The sequence below is a fragment of the Sminthopsis crassicaudata genome, chromosome 3, assembly GCF_048593235.1.
Source record: "Sminthopsis crassicaudata isolate SCR6 chromosome 3, ASM4859323v1, whole genome shotgun sequence".
Taxonomy (NCBI): Eukaryota; Metazoa; Chordata; class Mammalia; order Dasyuromorphia; family Dasyuridae; genus Sminthopsis; species Sminthopsis crassicaudata.
The window spans coordinates 249,745,009-249,766,871 of record NC_133619.1 but is presented as its reverse complement, the minus strand read 5'-3'; the positions used below and the strand labels follow the sequence as shown (position 1 = coordinate 249,766,871).

Below are 21,863 nucleotides of genomic sequence, written 5' to 3'. Positions count from 1 at the left end.
GTCTTAAGTGACAAAAATCAGAATCAAAACATTTGAAAGGAAGTAGGGTCAGAAAAAATGTGTTCATAGTTTTATTGTGTTCCAGTTTAATATTTTTCCTTCTATTTAATATATCATTAAGTCACAGTTTCTTGTAAATTGCTCCATAGTTGAACACTGCAAAGAAAAAACATAGGAAGAGTAGTGGATTTAGATTTAAAAGATCTGATAACTGTTTAATTGTGGGCCTGTTACAGACTTTAATTTCTAAGCCTTAGTATTCTCATTTGTAAAATGAGAATATTACTTTATGCTGTCAATTCCTGCAATTGTTATGAAGAGATTGAATTTGTAAGGTGTAAGGTAGCATATAATTTATAGTTCCACAGTAACTTTTAGTAAGTATAGGATAGCAAACTTTTATGTTACTTGAGGAAAATTCTCCAAATGGGATTTCCATAGTATTTGAAGTTGGGGGTGGTTTGAAACATCTTAATTATAGTTTAACTTCCCTGAATCAAAATTTAGTTGTTTTAGACTGTGAGCAGTAATGAAATGTCAGTAAAAATGGTGTAGAATATTACCAAATTAATATTAATTATTTTCTTATGCAGAATCTCCATTATGAGGCGAGGTGGATGGAGGAAACGAACTGAAAATGACGGCTGGAGGAAATGGGTGTGTTGAAGTACAATTTATTTTGTAACTTTTTCAACAATTTCAATAATCGTTCTGAGTTTCTAAGAATTTTGTTCTTAACAGAGGAGAATTCTTTGAGAGATCTAAAGTTAAAGACTTGTTACTTTTTGAAATGCTGCTGCTATGCTTTTTCAGAAAAAAATTGGGAAATGATGAAGTGATATTAATTCTTATAAAGCCGTTCTGAATATAGAACATAATGAACAAGATTTTCCCCAGTAATTAAGTTCATCACAAATCATACACTATATTCTTGTAAAAGTTTTGTAATACTTTGCAACACTACATTAACATTAACTCTTATTATTAAGTTGTTTTAAAAATCAGTAATAGTACCTCAATGACTGCATCTGCCAATTATATAATATATTGCTGATGTTTTGGACCAGGTGACTTGACCTCTTCAATGTGATCTATTAACTTCTTAATTGTTTTAGTTATCAACTCTCTATAGACCCTATTTAATCACGCCTTTTTATTCTAAAATTAAGTCTTTTTTTCCTATTAATTGTTTCTCACTGATCTTTGTATTTTAGTCAGTGAGAACCTGCCTATCCTTTTTCTGAAACCTTTGAAATCTACTCATCCAAAATTTAGGGTGTGTGTTACATTGTTATTAGTTTTCCCTGAAAAAATTTTCCATGAGCTTTACCTTTTTCACAGATTCTAAGATGAAGTGGTCGGTCACTTCTCTATCAAGGTTTCCTATCATTTTCACAAAAGGAACACATTTTTTGATAATATCAATTCTTTTTTGGTTCCTGCACCTTTTAAAGATCAAATAATCATTAATGAAAATTATTTCCTCTGTTTTTAGTAGAGTACTCTTAAGAGATGTCTCCATATTTGAACTCAACCATAACTGCTTATGTCACATGTCTCATCAGTTATTACCACATTCTGTACAGCTGATATGTATTAGTGCAGGTGAAAAACATTTCTTTTCACAGTGAAATTTCTTTCTAGATCTTTCTTCCCTTCATTCTTGAATTTCCTTACCAGACTACATTCTTAACATGCCTGCAATTTAATTTATCTGTACTTTCAGAATGTTTGACTTTGACGTGTTTTTTTTTTGTTGTTTTGTTTTGTTTTTGTTTTTTTCAGGTACAGTTTAGGTTATAACTTCTTGATGAAGATTTTTTTTTTATCCTTCCATTTAGTGTTCTCTCCCTTAGGTATCCTGTATTATTATTTGTGAAGAAGAAATGTGCATTCTTATTTCTTAGATTATAGATTCCTTGAAATTGGACTCAGTCACTGCTTTTCATTTGTCTCTGTATTTCCAATATTTTTTTATAGTGTCTTTCATATAATAATAAAAATTCAACAGTTTTTTGTGAAGTAGAAGGAAAGTCTAAATTTCCAAATAGTTTAAAGTCTGGTACTAAATCAAATGCTGTTTTTTTTTTTTTTTTTTTTAAATAGTGTTTATACACACATATGTACATATATGTGTAGACATACATAGGCTATATGTGAAATGTATTTATAACGTATACATATTTTTGCAAACTGAGATGGACTATTTATATTTATTTTACTCCTTCCCCAAACAAGAATAGTTTTTTTTCCAAAGTAGTCTCTCAAAAATAATTGGTATATTTTATGAATTTTGTAAATGTATTGAAAAGTAAAGTAAAATAATTTTTGAAAAACGGATATTTTGAGTTTACTAAATAGGAAGGTTTGTTTTGTCAGGCATTACAGTGGCAAATCTATTTTTAAAGAAAAGTTACATTGATACCATTTTTTAATATGTGGTTTGCGTTCCTTTTTTTGAAACTGGATTGTTTTTAATATGCTTGGGTCACAAAGAAAAAAAAATTCCTTTTTTTACATTTTTTTTTTTTTAAAGAGAAAGTAAGAAAATAAAATTCAGCAAATTTGTAACTAATTATTGAAATATCTTCTTTCCAATTCTAGGGTGGGTACATGGCTGCAAAGGTCCAGAAACTGGAAGAGCAGTTCCGATCAGATGCTGCTTTGCAGAAGGATGGAACACCTTCTACGATTTTTAGTGGAGTTGCTATCTATGTCAATGGCTACACAGGTGGTGTATTTTTTTTAATAGCTAACCTATATTAGTGTAGCTGGGGTACACTGGGTAAAATGTAAGGTTTTGAAATTCATCTTTAAAGAATTTCATCTCTTAACTTTTTAATTTAGTGAAAAATGTACAATTTCAGATTTTGGGGGGTTTGCATTAATTTAAGACAAAATTCTGCATATTCTCTGGTTTTGCTTGAAATTTGAAATGAGATATGCTGCTTGAGAATTTTTTGTTTTGCCTGTTTGGCAAAAGTTGATTAAAATTAAGATTTGTAATGAAGCAAATATGATTATTTGCTGATTTTAATTTAATCCAGGAATGTTAATTATTTTCAAATTATATTGTTCATTCTGATACTTTCATTTTAATAAGTGAAAGATCATCTATTTTATTTGAAATTTCTCATTTTTTCATTTGCAAAAAAGAATTGTATATACTTCCAATTCTATATTTTTGATTCTTTCACACTGGTTTTTGTGTATGTATGGGACCTTGGTCTATTTCCTCATTTTGTAGAATAGAGACATTCTTACCATTTTTTAGTTTTCTAGTGTTACATAAAACAAGGAATATTCTAGATTAGGGCATCTGAATTTTTTTCCACTTGTGACTTCTTTTCACCCATGAAATTTTAAACGACCTTGGGCATACAGTTTTATAAAATAGGTATACAAATCAAACATTTGTTGATAATAAATCATAATTTTCCAACCCCTACATTCAATTATGTGACCCCATGTGGAACTATGAACTACAGTATGAGAAACTTTGCTTTACTAGAACAAAGGAGTTGAATTAGATGATATAGAAAGAAGTTTTGGTGATTAGCTTTTGTGTAATGAATTAGTAAATGAAAATTAAATGCTTTGAACTTAGTTAAAGGGAGATCAGATTTTAATCGTATAAAATTAAGAAGTTTTTGCACAGACAAAAACCACTGCATCCAAAATTATAAGGAAATCAGAAAACAGGGAGGGAATTTTTGCAAGAAATATCTCTAATAAAGACGACCTTTTTCAGATATGTAGAGAACTAAGACAAATTTATAAAAATACAGTCATTCCCCAATTCATAAGTGGTCAAAGCATATGAACAGACAACTTTCAGACAAAGAAATCAAAGCTACCTATAGTCATTTGAAAAAATTCTCTGAGTCATTATTGGTCAGAGAAATGCAAATTAAAACAACTCTGAAGTACTACTTTATACCTAGCAGAATGGCTAATATGATTTTAAAAAAAAGGAAAATGTTGGATGTTGGAAGGGATGTGGGAAAGCTGGGATATAATGCCCTATTGGTGGATTGGTTGATCCAGCAGTACCACTTCTAGGTAGTTCTATTTCCCAAAAATATCTCCACCCCCCCCCCCAAAAAAAAAAGGGTGTGTATGTGGGGGGGGGGAAACAGCCCATATGTACAAAATATTTGTAGCAGCTCTTTTTGTGGTAGTTAAGAATTGAAGATCAGTGATATCCATTAATTGGGGATGATTAAATGTATATGGTTGTAATGGAATATTATTTTGCTATAATGGCACAATGAATTCAGAAAAATCTAGAAAGATTTAAATGAACCGATGCAGAATGAAGTGAGCAGAACCAAGAGAACATTGTACACAGCAACAGCAATATTGTTTGATGAAGAACTGAATGACTTGGCTGTTCTAAGTAATACAATGATCCAAAATAATCCCATATGACTAATGAAGAAGCATATTATACCTCTTCAGAGAAAAGAATTGCTAATGATTGAACAGAGTGAAGCATGCTGTTTTTCACTTATTTAATTTTCTCTTATTCATTTCTTTTTGTACATAATAACTAATATAAAAATGTTCTGCATAATTGCATATGTGTAGTGTGTATCTAATTGCTTACCATCTCAGGGAAGGGGGAGGAGAGAGAAGAAGAGAGGAAAGAATTTGCAACTCATAACTTTAAATAAAAATGTTTTTTTTTAAATTGAAGGGAAAAAAGGCCAGAATCATTAGGTACTTAGTCCTTAATCATTTAATGGAAGATTTAACGGGCATATGGAGACGGAATTTCCTCACCTTGTCCAACCTGGAAGTACAGACGCCACACATGGACCAGATCTTACTATGACATGGCATTGAAGTTTTGGCCTGTTCTACTTCTAATTGGGCCAATTTATCCCTTCTTGTATAGCCTGGTACTTTCTTTCCCTCATCTATTTCAGGGATTTTACCATATTAGTGCTGGATTTGAAATACCCATTCAGGTTTTTATCCCTATGCTGCCACATCAGCATCTTTGGGTGCTTTGCTTAGTCATTCATATTTTTATTAAGCATTGAACTTAGTTCATTTGTTGAGTTACATATGGGAGCCCTCCTTTGGAAACAAACACAGAAGCAGTTTTGGAGCTGTTCTCTCTATTAAGTTAAAGTTATACTAGACAGTTCTAATTGTAATAGTTCTTATTGTTGCTTATTGCATATAGCAAGCTATGCTTAGGGAGGGATTATTCTGTGCTAATGGCAACACATGCATCTTTCTGCCTCTGCATTATTTTGAGAGGGATTTATGTATTGTTTGCAAGCATTTGTACCTGCACAGGAGACTGTTAATTGAATCTGTCAGGTTGGTGGATCTTGATAGGAAAAGATTTTAATAATTGTTATAATGCATTCTAGTCCAGTTGTCCTTTCTTCTGTTGACTCTCCTCTGTGACCTTTTTCCAGACAACAGAATAGTTCTAAAGGCCACTATGGTGTGTCTTTTCTTTCCTTGAACAAAAGGCAGGAGAGGTCCTGTTAAAGAGAGGTACTATTCTCGCTTTATTCCCAGTCTTTGAAGTCTCCATTCTTAAGCCAAAAGCATATTAATGAATTGTTTTGTGCTTCTAACCACTTCAAGTCATTCTCAGGTCTCTTTGTACTTGAGTTTCTGATTTTTATTTTATTTTATTTTTTTTGTTACATTGTAAAGGAGAGGGATCTTGGAACTGATCTTGGACTTGGGAGACAGTAGTCTCCCATTGAACTGGTAAAGGAAGAGGACAACCCATATGATTAATAAGGAATTGCTATCTGAAATTAGGAAATTGTTATATGTACATGTTGTCGTATCCTTTAAATAAAATGTAAGCATGAAGGCAGGATGAAAGTAAACCCACTGTCATTAAATTATCAGATCACGTGAAATACTAAGTTTTCCAAGGACTTGATTGGTTTATGAAACGGGAGGGGATACTTGTTTTTAAAAGAATGGACAGAAGTAGGTTTTTGCCAGGTTTTGAAGGCTTTTGCATATAAAGCTAAGGGATTTTTAACGTGATTCATTGGACAGTTTGGAACAGAAATTTTGAGTAGAAGAGATGATATAATCTCATATATTCATGTATTGTATATATGTATAGTGCTTAAAAGCTTACAAAGTAATTTCTCTAAAATAAACTTGAGAGACAAGTCATTTAAAATGTTGATTTTACAGATGAGGAAATTCAGTCTGAGATGTTGCATGATGCAGCTAATAATTATTGGAGCCCAGATTTAAACTCTGTCTCCTAGTCTAACAAAGCCTTTCAGTTCCTATCACTGCCTCAAATGATAAAATAAAAATATTGTCTTAGGAATTTTATAGAGGTAACAGTAAGGATGATGGAAGTACCAAATTAATTTCTTTTTATTTGTATAGTTTGATAGGAAATATATGTATAACCAAAAATTAGATCATAGAATGTATAAAACACAACTAGAAGATCATATGTAATAGTAATTGGCTCTGGTTTTAGCTCTTTTATTAAAATTAACCCTGTAATTGACTTTGGGCTAAGTCACTTTGCCTCAATTGAACCTCTTATTTCACATGTCAAGTGAAAGTTAGATTAAGATAAGATGATCTCTGAAGATCTTTTCAACTTGTATTATCAGGTTCATAGTAATTGTTGTAAGTTTACAGTTTAAACTTTAGTTTGTGAGTTTGGTTTTATTTACTTTTATAGAACTACTACTGAGTTTTGAGCAACTTGTGCTATTAGGATTTCTCATTGTCTGAAGCCTTGACCTATTGAATTAGTTAGAAATTCTTCACAGGCAAGTTTGTTAGGGTCCTAATTTTTTCGGTCATAATTTATATCAGTGTATTTGGTTTATTCAGTTTGAACTTGCTACACTAAGAATAAATTTCAAGAAAAGTTGTTATATCATTAGTAATAGATCTTTACAATGGCAAGCACCATATGGTAGAAATTACTTTGTTTTGTTTGGATTGAGCTTGTGCATTCTGCTTTATCCTTCAATTTTGCGTTAGCCTTTTTTAGGATAGCCTGAATGAAAGCTTTTCTTGAAACTCATTACATAGCTATCTATCTATATATGTGAATGTATATATAATTTTTTATGTTAATTTTACAGATCCTTCTGCCGAGGAATTGAGGAAGTTAATGATGTTACATGGAGGCCAGTACCATGTATATTATTCCAGATCCAAAACAACACATATTATTGCCACAAATCTTACTAATGCCAAAATAAGAGAACTAAAAGGTGAAAAAGTTATTAGACCTGAATGGATTGTGGAAAGGTAAGCCAAACTCCTCTTATGCAATTTGAGTCTTTCACTATGTGGCTTGGAGAACAACTTATCATCTCCAATAATGTAGGTATTACTTAGTTACAGATTTAGAAACACTGATAATTGAATAGTTTTGTTAAACTAAAGTTAAAATAATTATGAGACCATAGTTGTCTTGCATGTTTTAATAAGAAAACTAGTTAGTGTACATGAATTTATTTTAAAGTACATAGATTACTTAAAGTTGAAGTATGAAAGCTGCTTTTTCTATATTTTAATTTATAAATGTAAATTAAATATTCTTTCATAATAAATAGATGATATATCCTTTATAGGACAGTTAATTTTTAGCATGCTGTGGCTAACAGGAAAGTGCCTTTTCTTCCTGTCTACTTTTGCTTTTTGATATTTTACAAGTATACCTGGCATATTGATGATGAGGTTTTATTGTTTTGCTCGCCTTTTATTTATGATCTCTCCTGAAAGTTGGAATTTTGAGCCCTTTTAGCCCTTTGTGGTTGCAAGTATCTTTGATTTTATGGTATTTAATATAACCAAAATATACTTCAGCATCAACTGTAATTTGTGATGTGATGGAGTTTTCCTGTCTTCTCATCCTAGATGATTTTTATTGCATTGGGGTGTATGTCTTTGAAAAAAAAAAAAAAACAGACATGCTTATGTCATTGACATTCTAACTTGTATCTCATTTTTGTCATTTGACCAACTATTACACCTTTGGTCCTTTTTAGTTTGTCTCCCAACAACAATTCTAAAGCTATTCATGACCTTCGGGAGGTAGAAATCAAACAGATATCTAATGCTAGCTTCTTTTTAAAAAAAATTATGAACTGTTTTAAATCCATATAGGAAAAGGGGGAGATGGCTCCATACATTCACAACATACATTTCTCCCTTTTTAATCTCTTTGTACTTTGATAGTTGGTTTCAGAATTCAGTTGACAATAGAATTATGGGGGGATGGAGGTAAGGATATTGTGCCAGAAAAATTAATTGAGGCTTGCTATGGAATAAGATAGGTGAATAGTTCAAATCTTTTAGTATTAAATTAGGTTCTTTTGTTAAAATTTGTGAAAGGATTCTTTGCTATGCTATTATTTTTTCTAAAGAAAACATTATTATTGTAGGTTAGTTCTTTAACATTAGGAAATAGGCTTTGGAATGGTAATTATTGCCATAATGGGATTTTTACTTTTGTCTTGCTTTTGTAAAGTTTTCCTAAATTTGGTTGTATTTGTTTGAATAAAGTTTCATCAAGAGTTGATAGATAAATATTGGAAATAATAATAACAATAAGGTAGAATTATATAGCACTTTAAAGTTTGCCAAGCAAATATCATTTCATTTGATCCTCATAACAATCTTGGGTGGTAAGTGTTTTACAGATTCCTGTTTTACAGATGAAGGAAACAGTTAAAAGTTATAAAGTAAAAGTTAAGTGACTTGCTCTGGGACACACAGTTAATAAGCATTTGTGGCCAAATTTGAATCCAGGACTTAATATTTCTGTGCCTAGCATTCTATCCACTGTTTACTTAGTTACCTGGAATTGGCAAAAATACAGATTTTGTTTTGGTAGAATCTGCTAGATAAATAAAACAGGAGTTATATCTTGTCAGGATAGATGACAATAAGAGTTTAAATGTTTCTGAATAATAGTGTTTATGTAATTTTTTATAAATCAAAAGATGTCTTAATTCTAGGAAAACTTGTGCTCTGGTAAATTATTTTTGTAAAGAATCTCTTTGTAATTAGTTCCCTTATCTTTTCTATAAATTTTAATTTTAAGGTACTGAATTGTCTTAAAGTAGCCTTTCTAAAGTCCTCTGAAAAGGATAAAAAAGTAATCCCTAAATGAATTTTTTTTTTGGAAAATATGATTTATAAAGATGATTTCTCATGACTTCTCAGGTGCTTTTGTCCAGAGATAAAGCATTAAAATTTGTCATCAGTATGAGTGGTACTTTACTATTCTGACTTCAAGTTAATAATAATTTCTTTTAACTAATATAATTTTAGACTTTTTTTTTTTTAAACTTGTCATCTCTGAAGTCATTTGCTTTGTGTTACAACAGGGAATTTAAATTGCTTGTCTCATTTCATGAAGACTTATAAAAATCAGATTGAAAACTCATATGTATAATATAAGATATTTATCATTGTATACTAGAGACCTTCAGACAGTAATTTATTTATTTCAGGGATATAATAATTAAGTAAAAGATAAACATGGTTTAAAGAAATGTTTTATGTTTCATTTCAATTTAGCCCAATTCTGCCATTTTAAGATGTTTCAGAATGCCTCTTGTATCCTTTGAATCTTGTTCATCATGTGTCCCTTGTACACCATAAAAGGGTAATCTGAAACTGTATGAGTTTTCAGGTCTGCTTCATAGTTGTGTGGGGAAAAAAAAAAGATGATGTTTGAAGGGTTTGCAAAGAGAACTACAGGAAACAAATGAATAACTAGATTTTTAGGGTGATAGTAGTATATGAATAATTAGTTTTGCAACTAACACCCATGTTGTAATCTGGAATTTTAAATCAATTTTTCCCCAGGGATATCTGTTTAGCTTGTTAGAAAGTTATTGAAATTACATATTTCTTATGGGTCCTATTTTTGATTCTTGATATTGTAAATATTTGGTTATCATCAAATTTGAAATGGATCAATGGTTTAAAAAAACCCAATAAAACTCTACATTGGAACTTCAGTGTATTACTTTTATTGCCAGACTTCAGAGTTGACTTGTATCTCCTCAGAGTGGATTCAATTGCTAAAATGTAGAGAAAAAAAAATTAGGCAGTTTCTGTGTTAAGAAAGTCACTCAGCATTTTGGAGATATTAGTGAAATGCTTAATAGTGATCCTTAATATTTATTGAACATTTTAATGTGGTGGGGAGTTTTAAAGAATATACATGTGTGACATATTAAACTTTTCCCTGTGACTTTAAATATTAAAGTAGCATTATCCTATTAGATTGTTTGCTCTTTAAAGAGTAATAGTTGTTTTTTTACATGTTTTTTATTTTGAGAATATCTATTACAATGCATTGCATTTAAGGACATACTTCATAAATACATTTATAGAATGAATAAAATATCTTTCACAAAATGTACCGAAAGGGCAAAAATAGCCACAGACTGATGTCTGTGCATTCCTTAAGATTTGTTATTTGTTTTCTGTTTTTATCTTCTAGTTTTCTTGTGTAAGAGATGGACAATGAAAACTTGGGAGTAGACTGCAATTTGAACAAATTGAGGACCTATTCCCTTTTCTAGGAACATTTCATGATGTGTAGTATTTGAGGAATAGAAAATGCTTTCTTTCGTATTGACTTATCCTTCTTTTCAAACATAGTATTGAAGCTATAAAGATTGAAATCCTTTAAACCACTGGCATAATTTTTATTCAAATTTTTTTTCTAGTCCTCTTTGTAACTTCTCTTTTCACATCATCATACGTTTAAAGGAAAGTAAGTTGAGGTTCACATTATGTTATGTGTTATGGTAAGACTGTACACGTCTGAGACGCAGAAAATAAAGGAAGAAGTGTGTCATAACAAAAGCAAATAATGATAAAATGCCTTTCAGATTTTATAAAATATATCAATTTGCCAAATATTAGACTTAACTTTTGCTTCTTTTTTATTTCAGTATTAAAGCTGGCCGACTCTTGTCATACATTCCATATCAACTCTATACCAAGCAGTCCAGTGTTCAGAAAAGTCTCAACTTTAATCCCATATGCAAGCCTGAGGATCCCATGCCAGGTCCAAGCAATATAGCGATAGAGCTCAACAACAGGGTGTAAGTGTTTCTAGGCTGGCAGCAGTGCACAAAGCTGGGGTCTACCAGTAGTAGTGTATGGTTTTGGTTCCTAATATGTACTATAGGTATGGTGCTAACTGTCCAAAAGTAATCAAATGAAAAATAGAATCTGGATATTTTTGAGTTAGCAGTTTTAAAGAATTATGTTGAAAGATTCATATTAAGTATGGGATAGCCAGATTTTAAAAATTTACATTATATTTTCATAGAAAGCAAAACAAGATAATAATGAAGATTTTTCTTAAATCAGTTTTGAAAAAGTTAAATATAAAATTTAACTATTATATAGAAATTTGGGTAGCATTACCTTAAAAAAAATACAATCTTGATTTTTAAATAATATACATGTTGTTGGTATTGATCTAATTTCTAATCTTGGGTAAATTGGTTATTGCTTTTAATTGGTTTAATACTTCAGCTTGTATTTAGGTGGCTAATTATTATCAACCTCTTTCACATGTATTAATTTAAATTGCTTTCTTTGGGAGATTGGATATATTTTTCCTAAAGATCAGGAATCTAATTAAACAAAGCAATTCTAATAACATTGCTTTATCTTCTGTGATATTTTTTGTTATTACAAGTTGTTCTTTGATTTTCTGGTAGATCTTAACTGTATTTTGGGAAATTGTGGAAGGTGTTGTTGGTTTTTTTGTTTGTTTTTTGTTTTTTAATTGTCCAATTGGGGCAAGCTTGTTGGTGTAGTAAATAGCACCAGCCCTGAAGTCAGAATGACCTGAGTTTAAATCTGGCCTTAGACACTTTAACACTTTCTATCTGTATAACCCTGGGCCAGTCATTTAATCCTAATTGCCTTGGCAAAAAAAGAAAAAAGTCCAAATTGTATGGTAGATAAATTCTTAATATATTTGCAGCATTTCCCAATTTACCAAAAAAAAAAAAATTGTTTCCAGGAAAACTACTTTGAAAAACTACTTTGACAATCATTTTCCTAGCCAATTTCTAGCTTTATGAATTTAGACCAGTCACTGGACCCTTTTGGTATTGTACTTAATTGATCAATTAAATGAAATACATAAAAGATCACTTCCTTTACAGATGTGCGTGTAAGAGAGAAAGAGAATGTGCGTACAAATGAGAGCATGTTTCTGTTGTCTACAGTGCATATTACAGATGCTGAGAAATTAATGTTAAATATGCAATATAGTATGTCATGCTCTGTTCCAAGGCCCATAATTATTTTTTTGTAAACTTTAAGTAATTTGCCAGGATTATAGATTTAGAGTTGTAGATCTCATCTAATCTAACCTCCTTATTTGATATGCAGATGAGTAAATTGAAGTTTTGAGAAGAGAAATGAGCCCATCAAGGCCATACAAGTGGTCAGCAGTGTTGACATTGGGCCCAGGGCCTCTCCTACCAAAGCCAACTCTCCTCCTTCAGATTGCTTTTTCTTAGGAAATGAAAAAGATAAGAGATAATACAGAGTAGAGTTGTAGCCATGAGAAGACTGGTAGAATGTTATGAAATAAATGAGTGATCAGTGGAGAGTTTGGGAAAAACCACAGGAAAAAAAAATGACATATGGTCTGAATATTGAAAATAAGTACAAGTCAGCCTAAAGACAATGGGAAGAAAGAATGGAGAGCATTTCAGGTTTAGGAATTGTCTCCAGAATAGTTATCTTCTCTCTCTTTTCCCTTCACAGCACTACCACCATCATCCTTCAGGTTCCTCTTTCCTCTTGATAGAACAGCCTGATAATGGATCACCTTCTGCATCTTCTCCATCTTTCTTACCCTGCTTGTTAAATAGATATTTCTAAAACATTGTACATCATAATCTTATTCTCTCACTCAAGAAGCTCTATGGCTTCCATTCATATTGTCGCTAGAATATGTTCCTTGGCATTTAAAAGTCTTTATAATCTGATACCAAACCTGTTTTTCCAGACTGAGTTCCTATTATTCCCTTCCTCTTGTGCAGTCTACTTTCTAGTTGAACTAGCCTACTTGCTATTTAGTGTAGAGGGCATTATATTTCCTTTTTCATGTTTAGAATCAATGCTTTTCTTCCTTATCTCTTGCCCTGTAAAAATCTCCCAGCTGTTCTTCAATTGGATTTCATTAGAATAAATTTCCTTAAAAGCTATGTTAATGATATAAAATTTCTTTATTTACCTTGAATGCTGCTTATTCCTTGAAAAAATTATTTTCACTTTATCACAAGGAACAAAATAATCCATTTGTTTAAAAAAAAGTTTCATATTTATATTATCCTTTAAAGTTTACAAAGTTTTTCTCAATACAAACTGTTTGAGGTTGGTCATGCTATCATTTTTAATCCTCATTTTACAGGTAGGGAAACTGAGTGATTTGTCCAGGGTCAGTTACTACATGATAATGCACAAGAAAATGCAGTGGTTAATATCAATAAGAAAAAAGTATGAAATCCTTTTTAGTAATTTTCTATTTCCATTTTAGAAATCAGATAATCAAGAAGTATGAGACAGAAAATGAGATCAAAATCAATGGAATGAACAGTTGGAATGAAGAAGATACAAGTGATGATTTTACGCTTATGGAGCTGGAGCAGATTTTTCCTGGGAAGAAACAAAATGGAATTCAACATCCTGGAGACAATACCGCTGTTCTCAATGGACATACTCTCAGCTCTAATGGTGCCTTAAAGACTAAGGATTGCTTGGTGCCCTCGGGCAACAGTGTTGCAGACAGGCTTTCTCCAGGCCCTTTGTCTGAGGAGAAGACTGAAAAAGGCAACATTGATTTTAGAGACTGCCCTATGCAGCAGTTGCATCAAAGCAACAGAAACATAGACATTTTGTGGAATCCACACAGGACTATGAGTAATTCATTCTCATCGTCACCTTTGCACAGTCATACTAAAATAAATGGTGCTCACCACTCCACTGTTCAGGGGCCTTCAAGCACAAAAAGCACTTCTTCAGTACCTGCAGCTTCCTCAGCGCTGTCCAAACCTTCAGACTGCAATTTTATTTCAGACTTTTATTCTCATTCAAGACTGCATCACATATCAATGTGGAAGTGTGAATTGACTGAGTTTGTTAACACCTTACAGAGACAAAGTAGTGGTGTCTTTCCAGGAAGGGAAAAATTAAAAAAAATGAAAGCAAGCAGGTCTGCCCTTATAATAACTGATGCAGGTAGATAATTGTTGAAGACCTTTTTTTCTTAAAGGATAATATTTGATAATTTGTTCTCATATGGAAGCTGCAATATCATATCTGATTAAGATGTATAAGATCATCAGGTCATGTAATTCATGGTAGAAATAATTAGGAATATGAAAAGCCTTATCAATTGTTAAAATAGCCTTTTAAAATTTAATGTAAATTAAAACATAGAAATGTAAGAGTTGCCTGGTAATTTTAACAGTTTGAATTTTGTTGAATTTTGAGAAGTCATTTACATATAAATTTATTGAACAAGTTTTAGGTTCTGGTCTACATAAAATATGGTACATTGATTCTGGTCTACATAAAATATGGTATATTGATTCCATATAAAAATTATATAAATTGCTAGGCATGAAAATTAGAATCTGAATTTATTTAAAGGAACTTAGAAAACTAGTTTTATATACAGCAGCTTTTTTGTTTTGTTTTATTAAAGCATTTTATTTTTTAAAACATATGCATGGATAATTCTTCAACATTAACCCTTGCAGAACTTTGTATTTCAATTCCTTCCCATCCTTATCCTCTCCCCCAAATGGCAAGTAGTCCAATAGATGTTAAACATGGTAGGAATATGTTAAATCCAATATATTATAGCAGCTTTTTAAAAGGTACTTATATCTATGGAGAATTTTTGAGAGTTAACTTCTTTTTTTCAGTTAGAAATATAATAGCTAAATTCTTTATTATTTTCATTTTATTTTTTACTTAGTATTTATATACCATAGACAAAAAGTCATGCATTAACTATAAATTATAGAAAGGGTAACAAGATTTATAAATAAAGGGTTTTGGAAAAATTCATCTTGTCTTCTGTTATAGGACACTATTTGGTTTTAGTTAATGGAGCTGCTTTTAATTAATCACTGTTCTCTGCCTTTTCCTTCCTTATACTACTTAAACCACATTTTTTTTTTTATATTGGAAATACTTCAGAATAGAATTATGATAGATTCTCACATTGCCTTGGTTTTTTTTAACTCATTTTAAATTTGAAAGATTAAGGGGGATATTATAATTTAGTTTTGTAATTGAAAAAAAAATAGAGGAAATTGGCACTTTTTTACTTTGAATGGATAGGTTTTATGGGTTAAAAATTCATCATCAAGTAGCCATTCTGTTGAAGATGAGCTTCCATTAAATTTCCTTTGGCTGGCTCTAGGTTGTTCTTATATATAAAGACTTTTTAGCTTGACAGAATTTATTTTGCCTTGTCTTCTTACCTCCTGCAACTTTGCACATTGTCAGATAATTCAAGTTTGCCTCCATTCCTTGATGAAGTGTCAGAGTAGGATCTAATAACATTTATATTTCATATACTGACATATTTGATAGATATTTGTTGACTTATTGAACCTCATAGAATGACATATATTATGAAATTTTAACTTTTGAGTCTTTTTTAAAAAAACATCTATTTGTGAATGTCCCTTATAATAGTAATCTAATGTAAAGAATTAAGTTTTGTAAAATTTCAATATTTTCTCTCTAGATAGATACAATAATTTTACTCAATTACTAGTAAGATTTTATAATATAAATTAAGAAAATACAAATAATATTTAGAGATTGTACTAAAAAGAAACTTTTTTCTCAGTTTTGACATCTAACCTATTGTTTAAACTGAGACAGAATTTGGCATGATTTCACAGCCATGAGGAATTCTTGGATGAGTAAACTCTCCATGAAAGTCGGGTTGGCACCTTTTCTGGATTCGAATGGTCTTAAAGAATTACCTTAGAACACTGAGAGGGTTTGTGCCTTTCCCAGGGTCACATTGCCAGTGTGTGTCAGAGGTTTTGAAGCTAGCCTTTTCTTCCTTTTCTGGGCTATGCCTTTGCTGACTCTTTATTTTTGATAAATAAAAAGGCTTTAATTTTTGAGGCTGGAAAATTTTTCATTGTGAGTCTTATTTAACAACTCTTTGAATTTTTAGACCCTTTTATTTAGTACGTAAGTTTTTTGAAACTATAAAATTAGATATCAATATTTTTTTCTTTAATTATAGGCAATATGTCTGTATTGAATACATCCAGACATCAGAGCTGTATAATGCATGTTGATATGGATTGCTTCTTTGTGTCAGTGGGTATCCGAAATAGACCAGATCTCAAAGGTAAGTATTCTTGGTTGACTTATTATTAAAAATACTTGACTAGTGAGGTAATTTTTAATTGTATGTTTCTTCTGACTTCTTTCTCCCAGTATTTTAGTTCCCAACTTGGTTTCTTTATATTTTTTTTTTTCCTTCAAGAAATGTGTGCAGGGAATAGAAGGTTGCTCCCATACCATGGGTATCTTTCCTTTTTGGCAGAAAAGGAAATGATGGAAATTTGAATTTTACTTGTCATATTTCTTAGCAAGAACAAGACCTGTTTCTGGATTTGTTATGTTGTTATGTTATGGATAATTTGTTCATAGGAAGGGAGTGCAGCCTGTATTTAAGAGATATCCTATATTGAATTAATACAATAAAGCCTGGAAAATTATATTTGAATTATAGGTAATTAGACTCTGATAGTCAGATTTTGTTATAATAGTTATAAATAATTATAATTAGTCAAACCTTCATAGCTAAGAGGCTTTTGCAACCTTTGTTATACAGGATTTGACTAACTTTTTAATACTTTAAACTTTTAAATATTTCAGAAACATTAATAAGAATTTATGTCTGCTATCTCTCATGTCTCCTCCCTCCTGAAGGATACAAAAATCTTATAACAAACATGTATAGTTAAGGAAAATGAATGTACATACTGGCCATATTCAAAAAATGTGTCTCAGTGTGCATATTAGATAATAATCTTCATTATCAGTTTCTGACATCTGACTTGATTGGAGTTCTTAAGTTTTTTAAAATATGCAATATAAATTATTATTATTATTTTTTTTTTTTTTTTTAGTTTTGCTCATTTTATTCTGTATCAGATTATACAGGTCTTTTCAGGTTTCTCTGAAATCATTCCCTTCATTAGAATTGTATAATGTGTATTGTTAGAGCCAAACATAGCGATGAAGTCTGAAATGTTAAATAGCTAAAGTTGGCCCATAAATGAAGGTTTCAGTGTGCTTTGTCATATAAAGTGTTAGTGAATGTTCCATGCTGTTGTTTAAGAATATTGTGATTAACTTTCTTTTTACCACTTAAAAGACAAAATAGTGCATAAAAATATTATAACTTCAGTAAAACTTAATCATTTTGATATATTGGTAAAATGGGGGATCAAAACATGATCCCTGTACATGTAGTGGCATTCCCTTTAGCATAAAAACACATCTCAAATGTGATCTTTTTTTATGTTATTCATTCCTTTCATCATATTCCTCTGTTACATGTGGAATTTTAATTCCTAAAAGCATTCTTGTTAGATCGTTGTTTTGTCAGTGATTTGTTATTTTCTTCTACTTATGTAGAATTCAAGCTTATTAGGAGTAGTTATTTCATTCCTTGTATTTGTCCAACAGAGTACAGTATCTAGCACGGAGTAGTCACTTAACAAATATTTGTTGAACAGTTTGAATCATATAAAATATAAAACTCAATATGCTGTTTTGAAACACTTTTAGGTTTTTCCTTTTAGCCTATTGAACATTTTAAAGGGAAATTTGCATAATTTATAAATAATTAAATTTTTTTCATCTTCAGGAAAGCCAGTAGCTGTTACAAGTAACAGAGGTACAGGAAGGGCACCCTTACGCCCTGGAGCTAATCCCCAACTGGAATGGCAGTATTACCAGAATAAAATACTGAAAGGCAAAGCAGGTACAGATAATAAGCCCACTTTGAAGTTACTGTGCTGCTGCTGAAGAATTATGTTATATTTTTTGATGTTTTGGTTGAAATGTAAGAACACAGTTAAGGACAATTTACCTCTTGTATTCAGATGATTTTTTTTTTTTTAAATCAAGTCTGACATTTCAGAACAAAGTAGTATCTGAAAAAATAAGTGAGTAACCTATACAAAATATTTGTCAGAAATAATAGTATATTAATTTATGAATTTTTATTTCTCTGGAAAGTGAAACGTATTTTTAAAAATGGAATTAGTTTGCTTTATACTCAGCATGAAAAAATTTAATTTTGCAAAAATGACTTTTTTTAAAGTTTGTAACATAATTTAATTGATTTATATCACAGAAAAGATAGAAAAATAATTTGAAGTTAATAAAAGCATTTTTCAAGGAAATGAAAGAATAATTTGAAATTTTAATATTTTTTTAGTTAGGCTTAAACTTGTCCAGAGGTATGAATCTTTTTTACCCATACAATTAAAAGAACTAGCATCATGGATCAGGTTACCATCATTTATGTCATTTATGAAATTATTTCCTATGGCAAATGTGTATAATATTTTCTTATTGTAGGATGGAAATGTAATATAACCAAGTGGCAGTATTAAGTGTTTTGAGACTTTTTAGTTGTAGATATTAATGTACCATATATTTTTAAAAGGCATTCTTGTTATTTATTTTTTCTTTCTAAATGAAATTTCTATCAAAGAGCTAATAAATGAATGCATTTAGCAGTAAGTATAGGCTTTTCACTTGGTATGTGGAAAACTTCTTGTATTCTTGTTTTGGCTTTGGTTCCTTTCTGATTGATATTTATAGTGTGTTTAGAAATTAGATTAATTATGAATTTAAATTTCTATAAAGGGAATAGGTTATGCTCTTTTCTTAGTGTTTTGGTCTTGTTGCTTTTTAGAAGTAAAAATTTGAATTCATTTTGAAAACTAAGCAGTTAATCTTAAGAGGAAACAAATGGGAAAGTAGTTGGATAACGTTGAGCACCCTTATACCCTGGTAGTAGCCTTTTTTGTTGATGGTAGTTATCTTTGGATGTTTCATAAAAATACTAGGCAATGTATTTATGCATGTATTTTCTATATTTTCTAAGTGTTTCAAATGGATCTCTGTATGTAAGAGTGTTAACATCAGGCAAAATAATTCTAGGAATGCTTTTAGATTTCTTTTGAATAGTTTGTTGTGCTGTGATAGTCAACTATTTGGATTGTTTCTTAATTGTTTGGTAGTAAGATTGTGGAGTTTTTCTTTAATGGTATATAGTTTCTCTATGGTATTTGGTATGAGATAAGGAAGCTTTTTTTGTTTCTCTTTGGTATTTCGTATGAGGGGAGAGAGCAATTTTAGAAATCTGGAAAAGTGAACAGAATTAAATGTAGTTTAAGGAAAATGGAATATTAAAATAGCATCTCTTCTATTATTTGTATATAAGATTACCCTTGTGGGTAATCTTCACTTCTGGTTCAAGAGCACTTTTCTTATTTCAGGATGTCTGTGTCTAGAACTTTATAATTGGTATATCCATTCTCAGTGAGAAGCCAAGAGATAGTTCTCTTTTTTCTTTCTTTATTCCCTGTCCAGCTTAACTATGCATAGTTTTCTGAAAAGGCAGTTGGTTTTCTGGCTATCTTTATTAAGGTAGCTGAAGGTTTGTTATCACACTTTAGAGAACCTTTAAATTCACTTTCCCTTTTCTCACCTTTAAATCCATAGAATCCAAAGAGACAAATGTCAGAAGAAAATTATATTATACTTAACATCTGAAAGTTAGCATAGCTTGTTCCTCAACAGGGAGTAGAGAATGTCATTTAGTATTTATTCATTACTTTTTAAAAGATATAATTTAATAAAACAATCCTATACTAAGAACCTGAATATAAGCTTCCATGTATACTATAACTGGATATTATTTATTTTATGGCATTGCCATCCAAACAAATTCATTTTTTAATGTGTTGCTATACACAAAATGAATAGCTTATTATCTTATTGTAAGGTTCCATTACAAATAAATCCATGCATAAAACACTTACTTCATTTGTCCAGTGCCTCATATACCTTTTTCCACACAGTTTTTTGATCTTTTTGGCTGAAGCTTATTTTTTTAAAATATCATCATTTTTTAAAAGTACGTGTAGAGAAACAGTATTAGAATTAGATGGCTCCAACTGTCTACAAACTTTTTTTTTAATCCTATTTCCACTTTTTGGCCTGTTGGTCACAATATTAGGAAAGATAGCATCTTGGATTCTTTGTATAAAAACTTCCAACTTCTTATTAGTCACATTGAAACTCTTTGTCTAACAATTTTGCTAGCAATTTTCATCTATGCCTTCACTTTGAAGCAGCTTCCTGAATGATATGCCGAAGTACCACTTTCACATTGATGGCCTTGATGTTCTGAATCAGTTTAAAGTTCATGATTGGGGCCTTTTACCTTTCCCAGGATTCTCAAGATGCAGATATTTCCTACCCCCTCAGCATCTTCAGTTTTCATTCTAAAGAGCAACAGTTTTTAAACATCGTATTAGTCACAGATTTATTCTCAGCGATTTCTTTTTCACAGACTTGGGTCCTGGCCTCTGATTTCTCCAACCGTTCCTCCACATTCACCATGTGCCCGTCTAGTTTGTCAAGTTTTGATGAGCAGTTCTCTACCTTGCCCTCCAGTGAGGACAGTGTGTCCCTGCATTGCCCTGAATTTCACATGAAGCAACTCTATCAGCTCATGGAGGGATCCACTCTGCTGCGATGTGGAAAAGGTCAGCGAGCCCAGTGAAGATAAACAAGATGGCACTGCATCTCAGGCCAGGGCGTGGGAATGCATGGACCAAAGAAATTGTTCTTCTCATTCTTTACTTTGGGCATGATTTTTCTCTAATTTGAAATTTCAAGTGTCTTTGGGTACTTAGTAAGGCTTCCAAATATAACAAATGATTAAAAAAAAACAAACAAACAAATTTTAGGTACATAAATTAGTAAGAGCACTTTTAAAAAGAAGCTTGGTCACCTGGTTAGGCTCTATTTCACATGTTGCAATGCTTTTTTGGCTTAGTGGTCCCGCTCTGACCTGATAGTCCTGTATTTCTTATAGAATTTCAGCTTAGAATCATAGAACATTAAAACTGTTCTTTAGTTTTAAGATCCTTCAGAACTTTGAACATTTTGCACTGTAATAGGCTGCATAAAACTGGAAGAATATAGCATATATTAGTGTAGTGTATATGAGGTCATAGCTCAAACTTCATAGTATTTGTTCCTTCTTAAACAGGTCCAGGTTCCATTGAGATTTGGAAACTGAAAGTTTGATTAGAGTTTATTCTCTGTATGTATGTATGTCCTTGTATGTGTTTGTATTCAGTAAATACTTGAAATTGGTTTAGTGAGTTGTGGGGAGAGTAGTTATTGTACTCTGAGAAGTTGTTGAATGTCACTAAGCCTTGGTTTTGTCAGGTTTTTAGGCTGGCTAGTTTTTTGTGTAACAAAATTTGTGAATTAAACAGCAAAAATAGTTCATTTGTAAGTTGTAGTGATCTCAAAATAGGATGAGGAGTTAGCAGATGTAATGTCTTTAGGTCTTGTTTTACTATCTAATGTTATATTTGTTTATAGTAGCATAGACATGGTGGAGAGTGTGTTTTGTAGAATGTGCAATGTGTTGTTTTTTTGTTTTTTTTTTGTTTTTGTTTTTGTTTTTAACAGCAGGCACTTCTTGAAACCTATTAATAGCATCCTGGGAGACCTATAACTGAAGCTGT

The 21,863-nt window shown here is 31.1% G+C and overlaps 1 protein-coding gene across 4 annotated transcripts in view; it reads left to right on the top strand.

Annotated features, from left to right (window-relative positions):
* Positions 1–21,863, top strand: part of REV1 (REV1 DNA directed polymerase) — a 100,710-nt gene that overhangs the window by 43,159 nt on the left and 35,688 nt on the right. For 2 of the 4 annotated variants that reach the window (XM_074300392.1, XM_074300391.1), the window contains exons 2-8: positions 594–657; positions 2,605–2,731; positions 7,110–7,278; positions 10,950–11,102; positions 13,568–14,268; positions 16,310–16,417; positions 17,948–18,064. In XM_074300392.1, the coding sequence (XP_074156493.1) occupies positions 604–657; positions 2,605–2,731; positions 7,110–7,278; positions 10,950–11,102; positions 13,568–14,268; positions 16,310–16,417; positions 17,948–18,064 (1,429 nt within the window). In that variant the 5' untranslated portion in view covers positions 594–603. Of the gene's footprint in view, positions 1–593; positions 658–2,604; positions 2,732–7,109; positions 7,279–10,949; positions 11,103–13,567; positions 14,269–16,309; positions 16,418–17,947; positions 18,065–20,671; positions 20,868–21,863 lie in introns of those variants that run through there. The other 2 variants (XM_074300394.1, XM_074300393.1) reach the window with 1 other exon arrangement.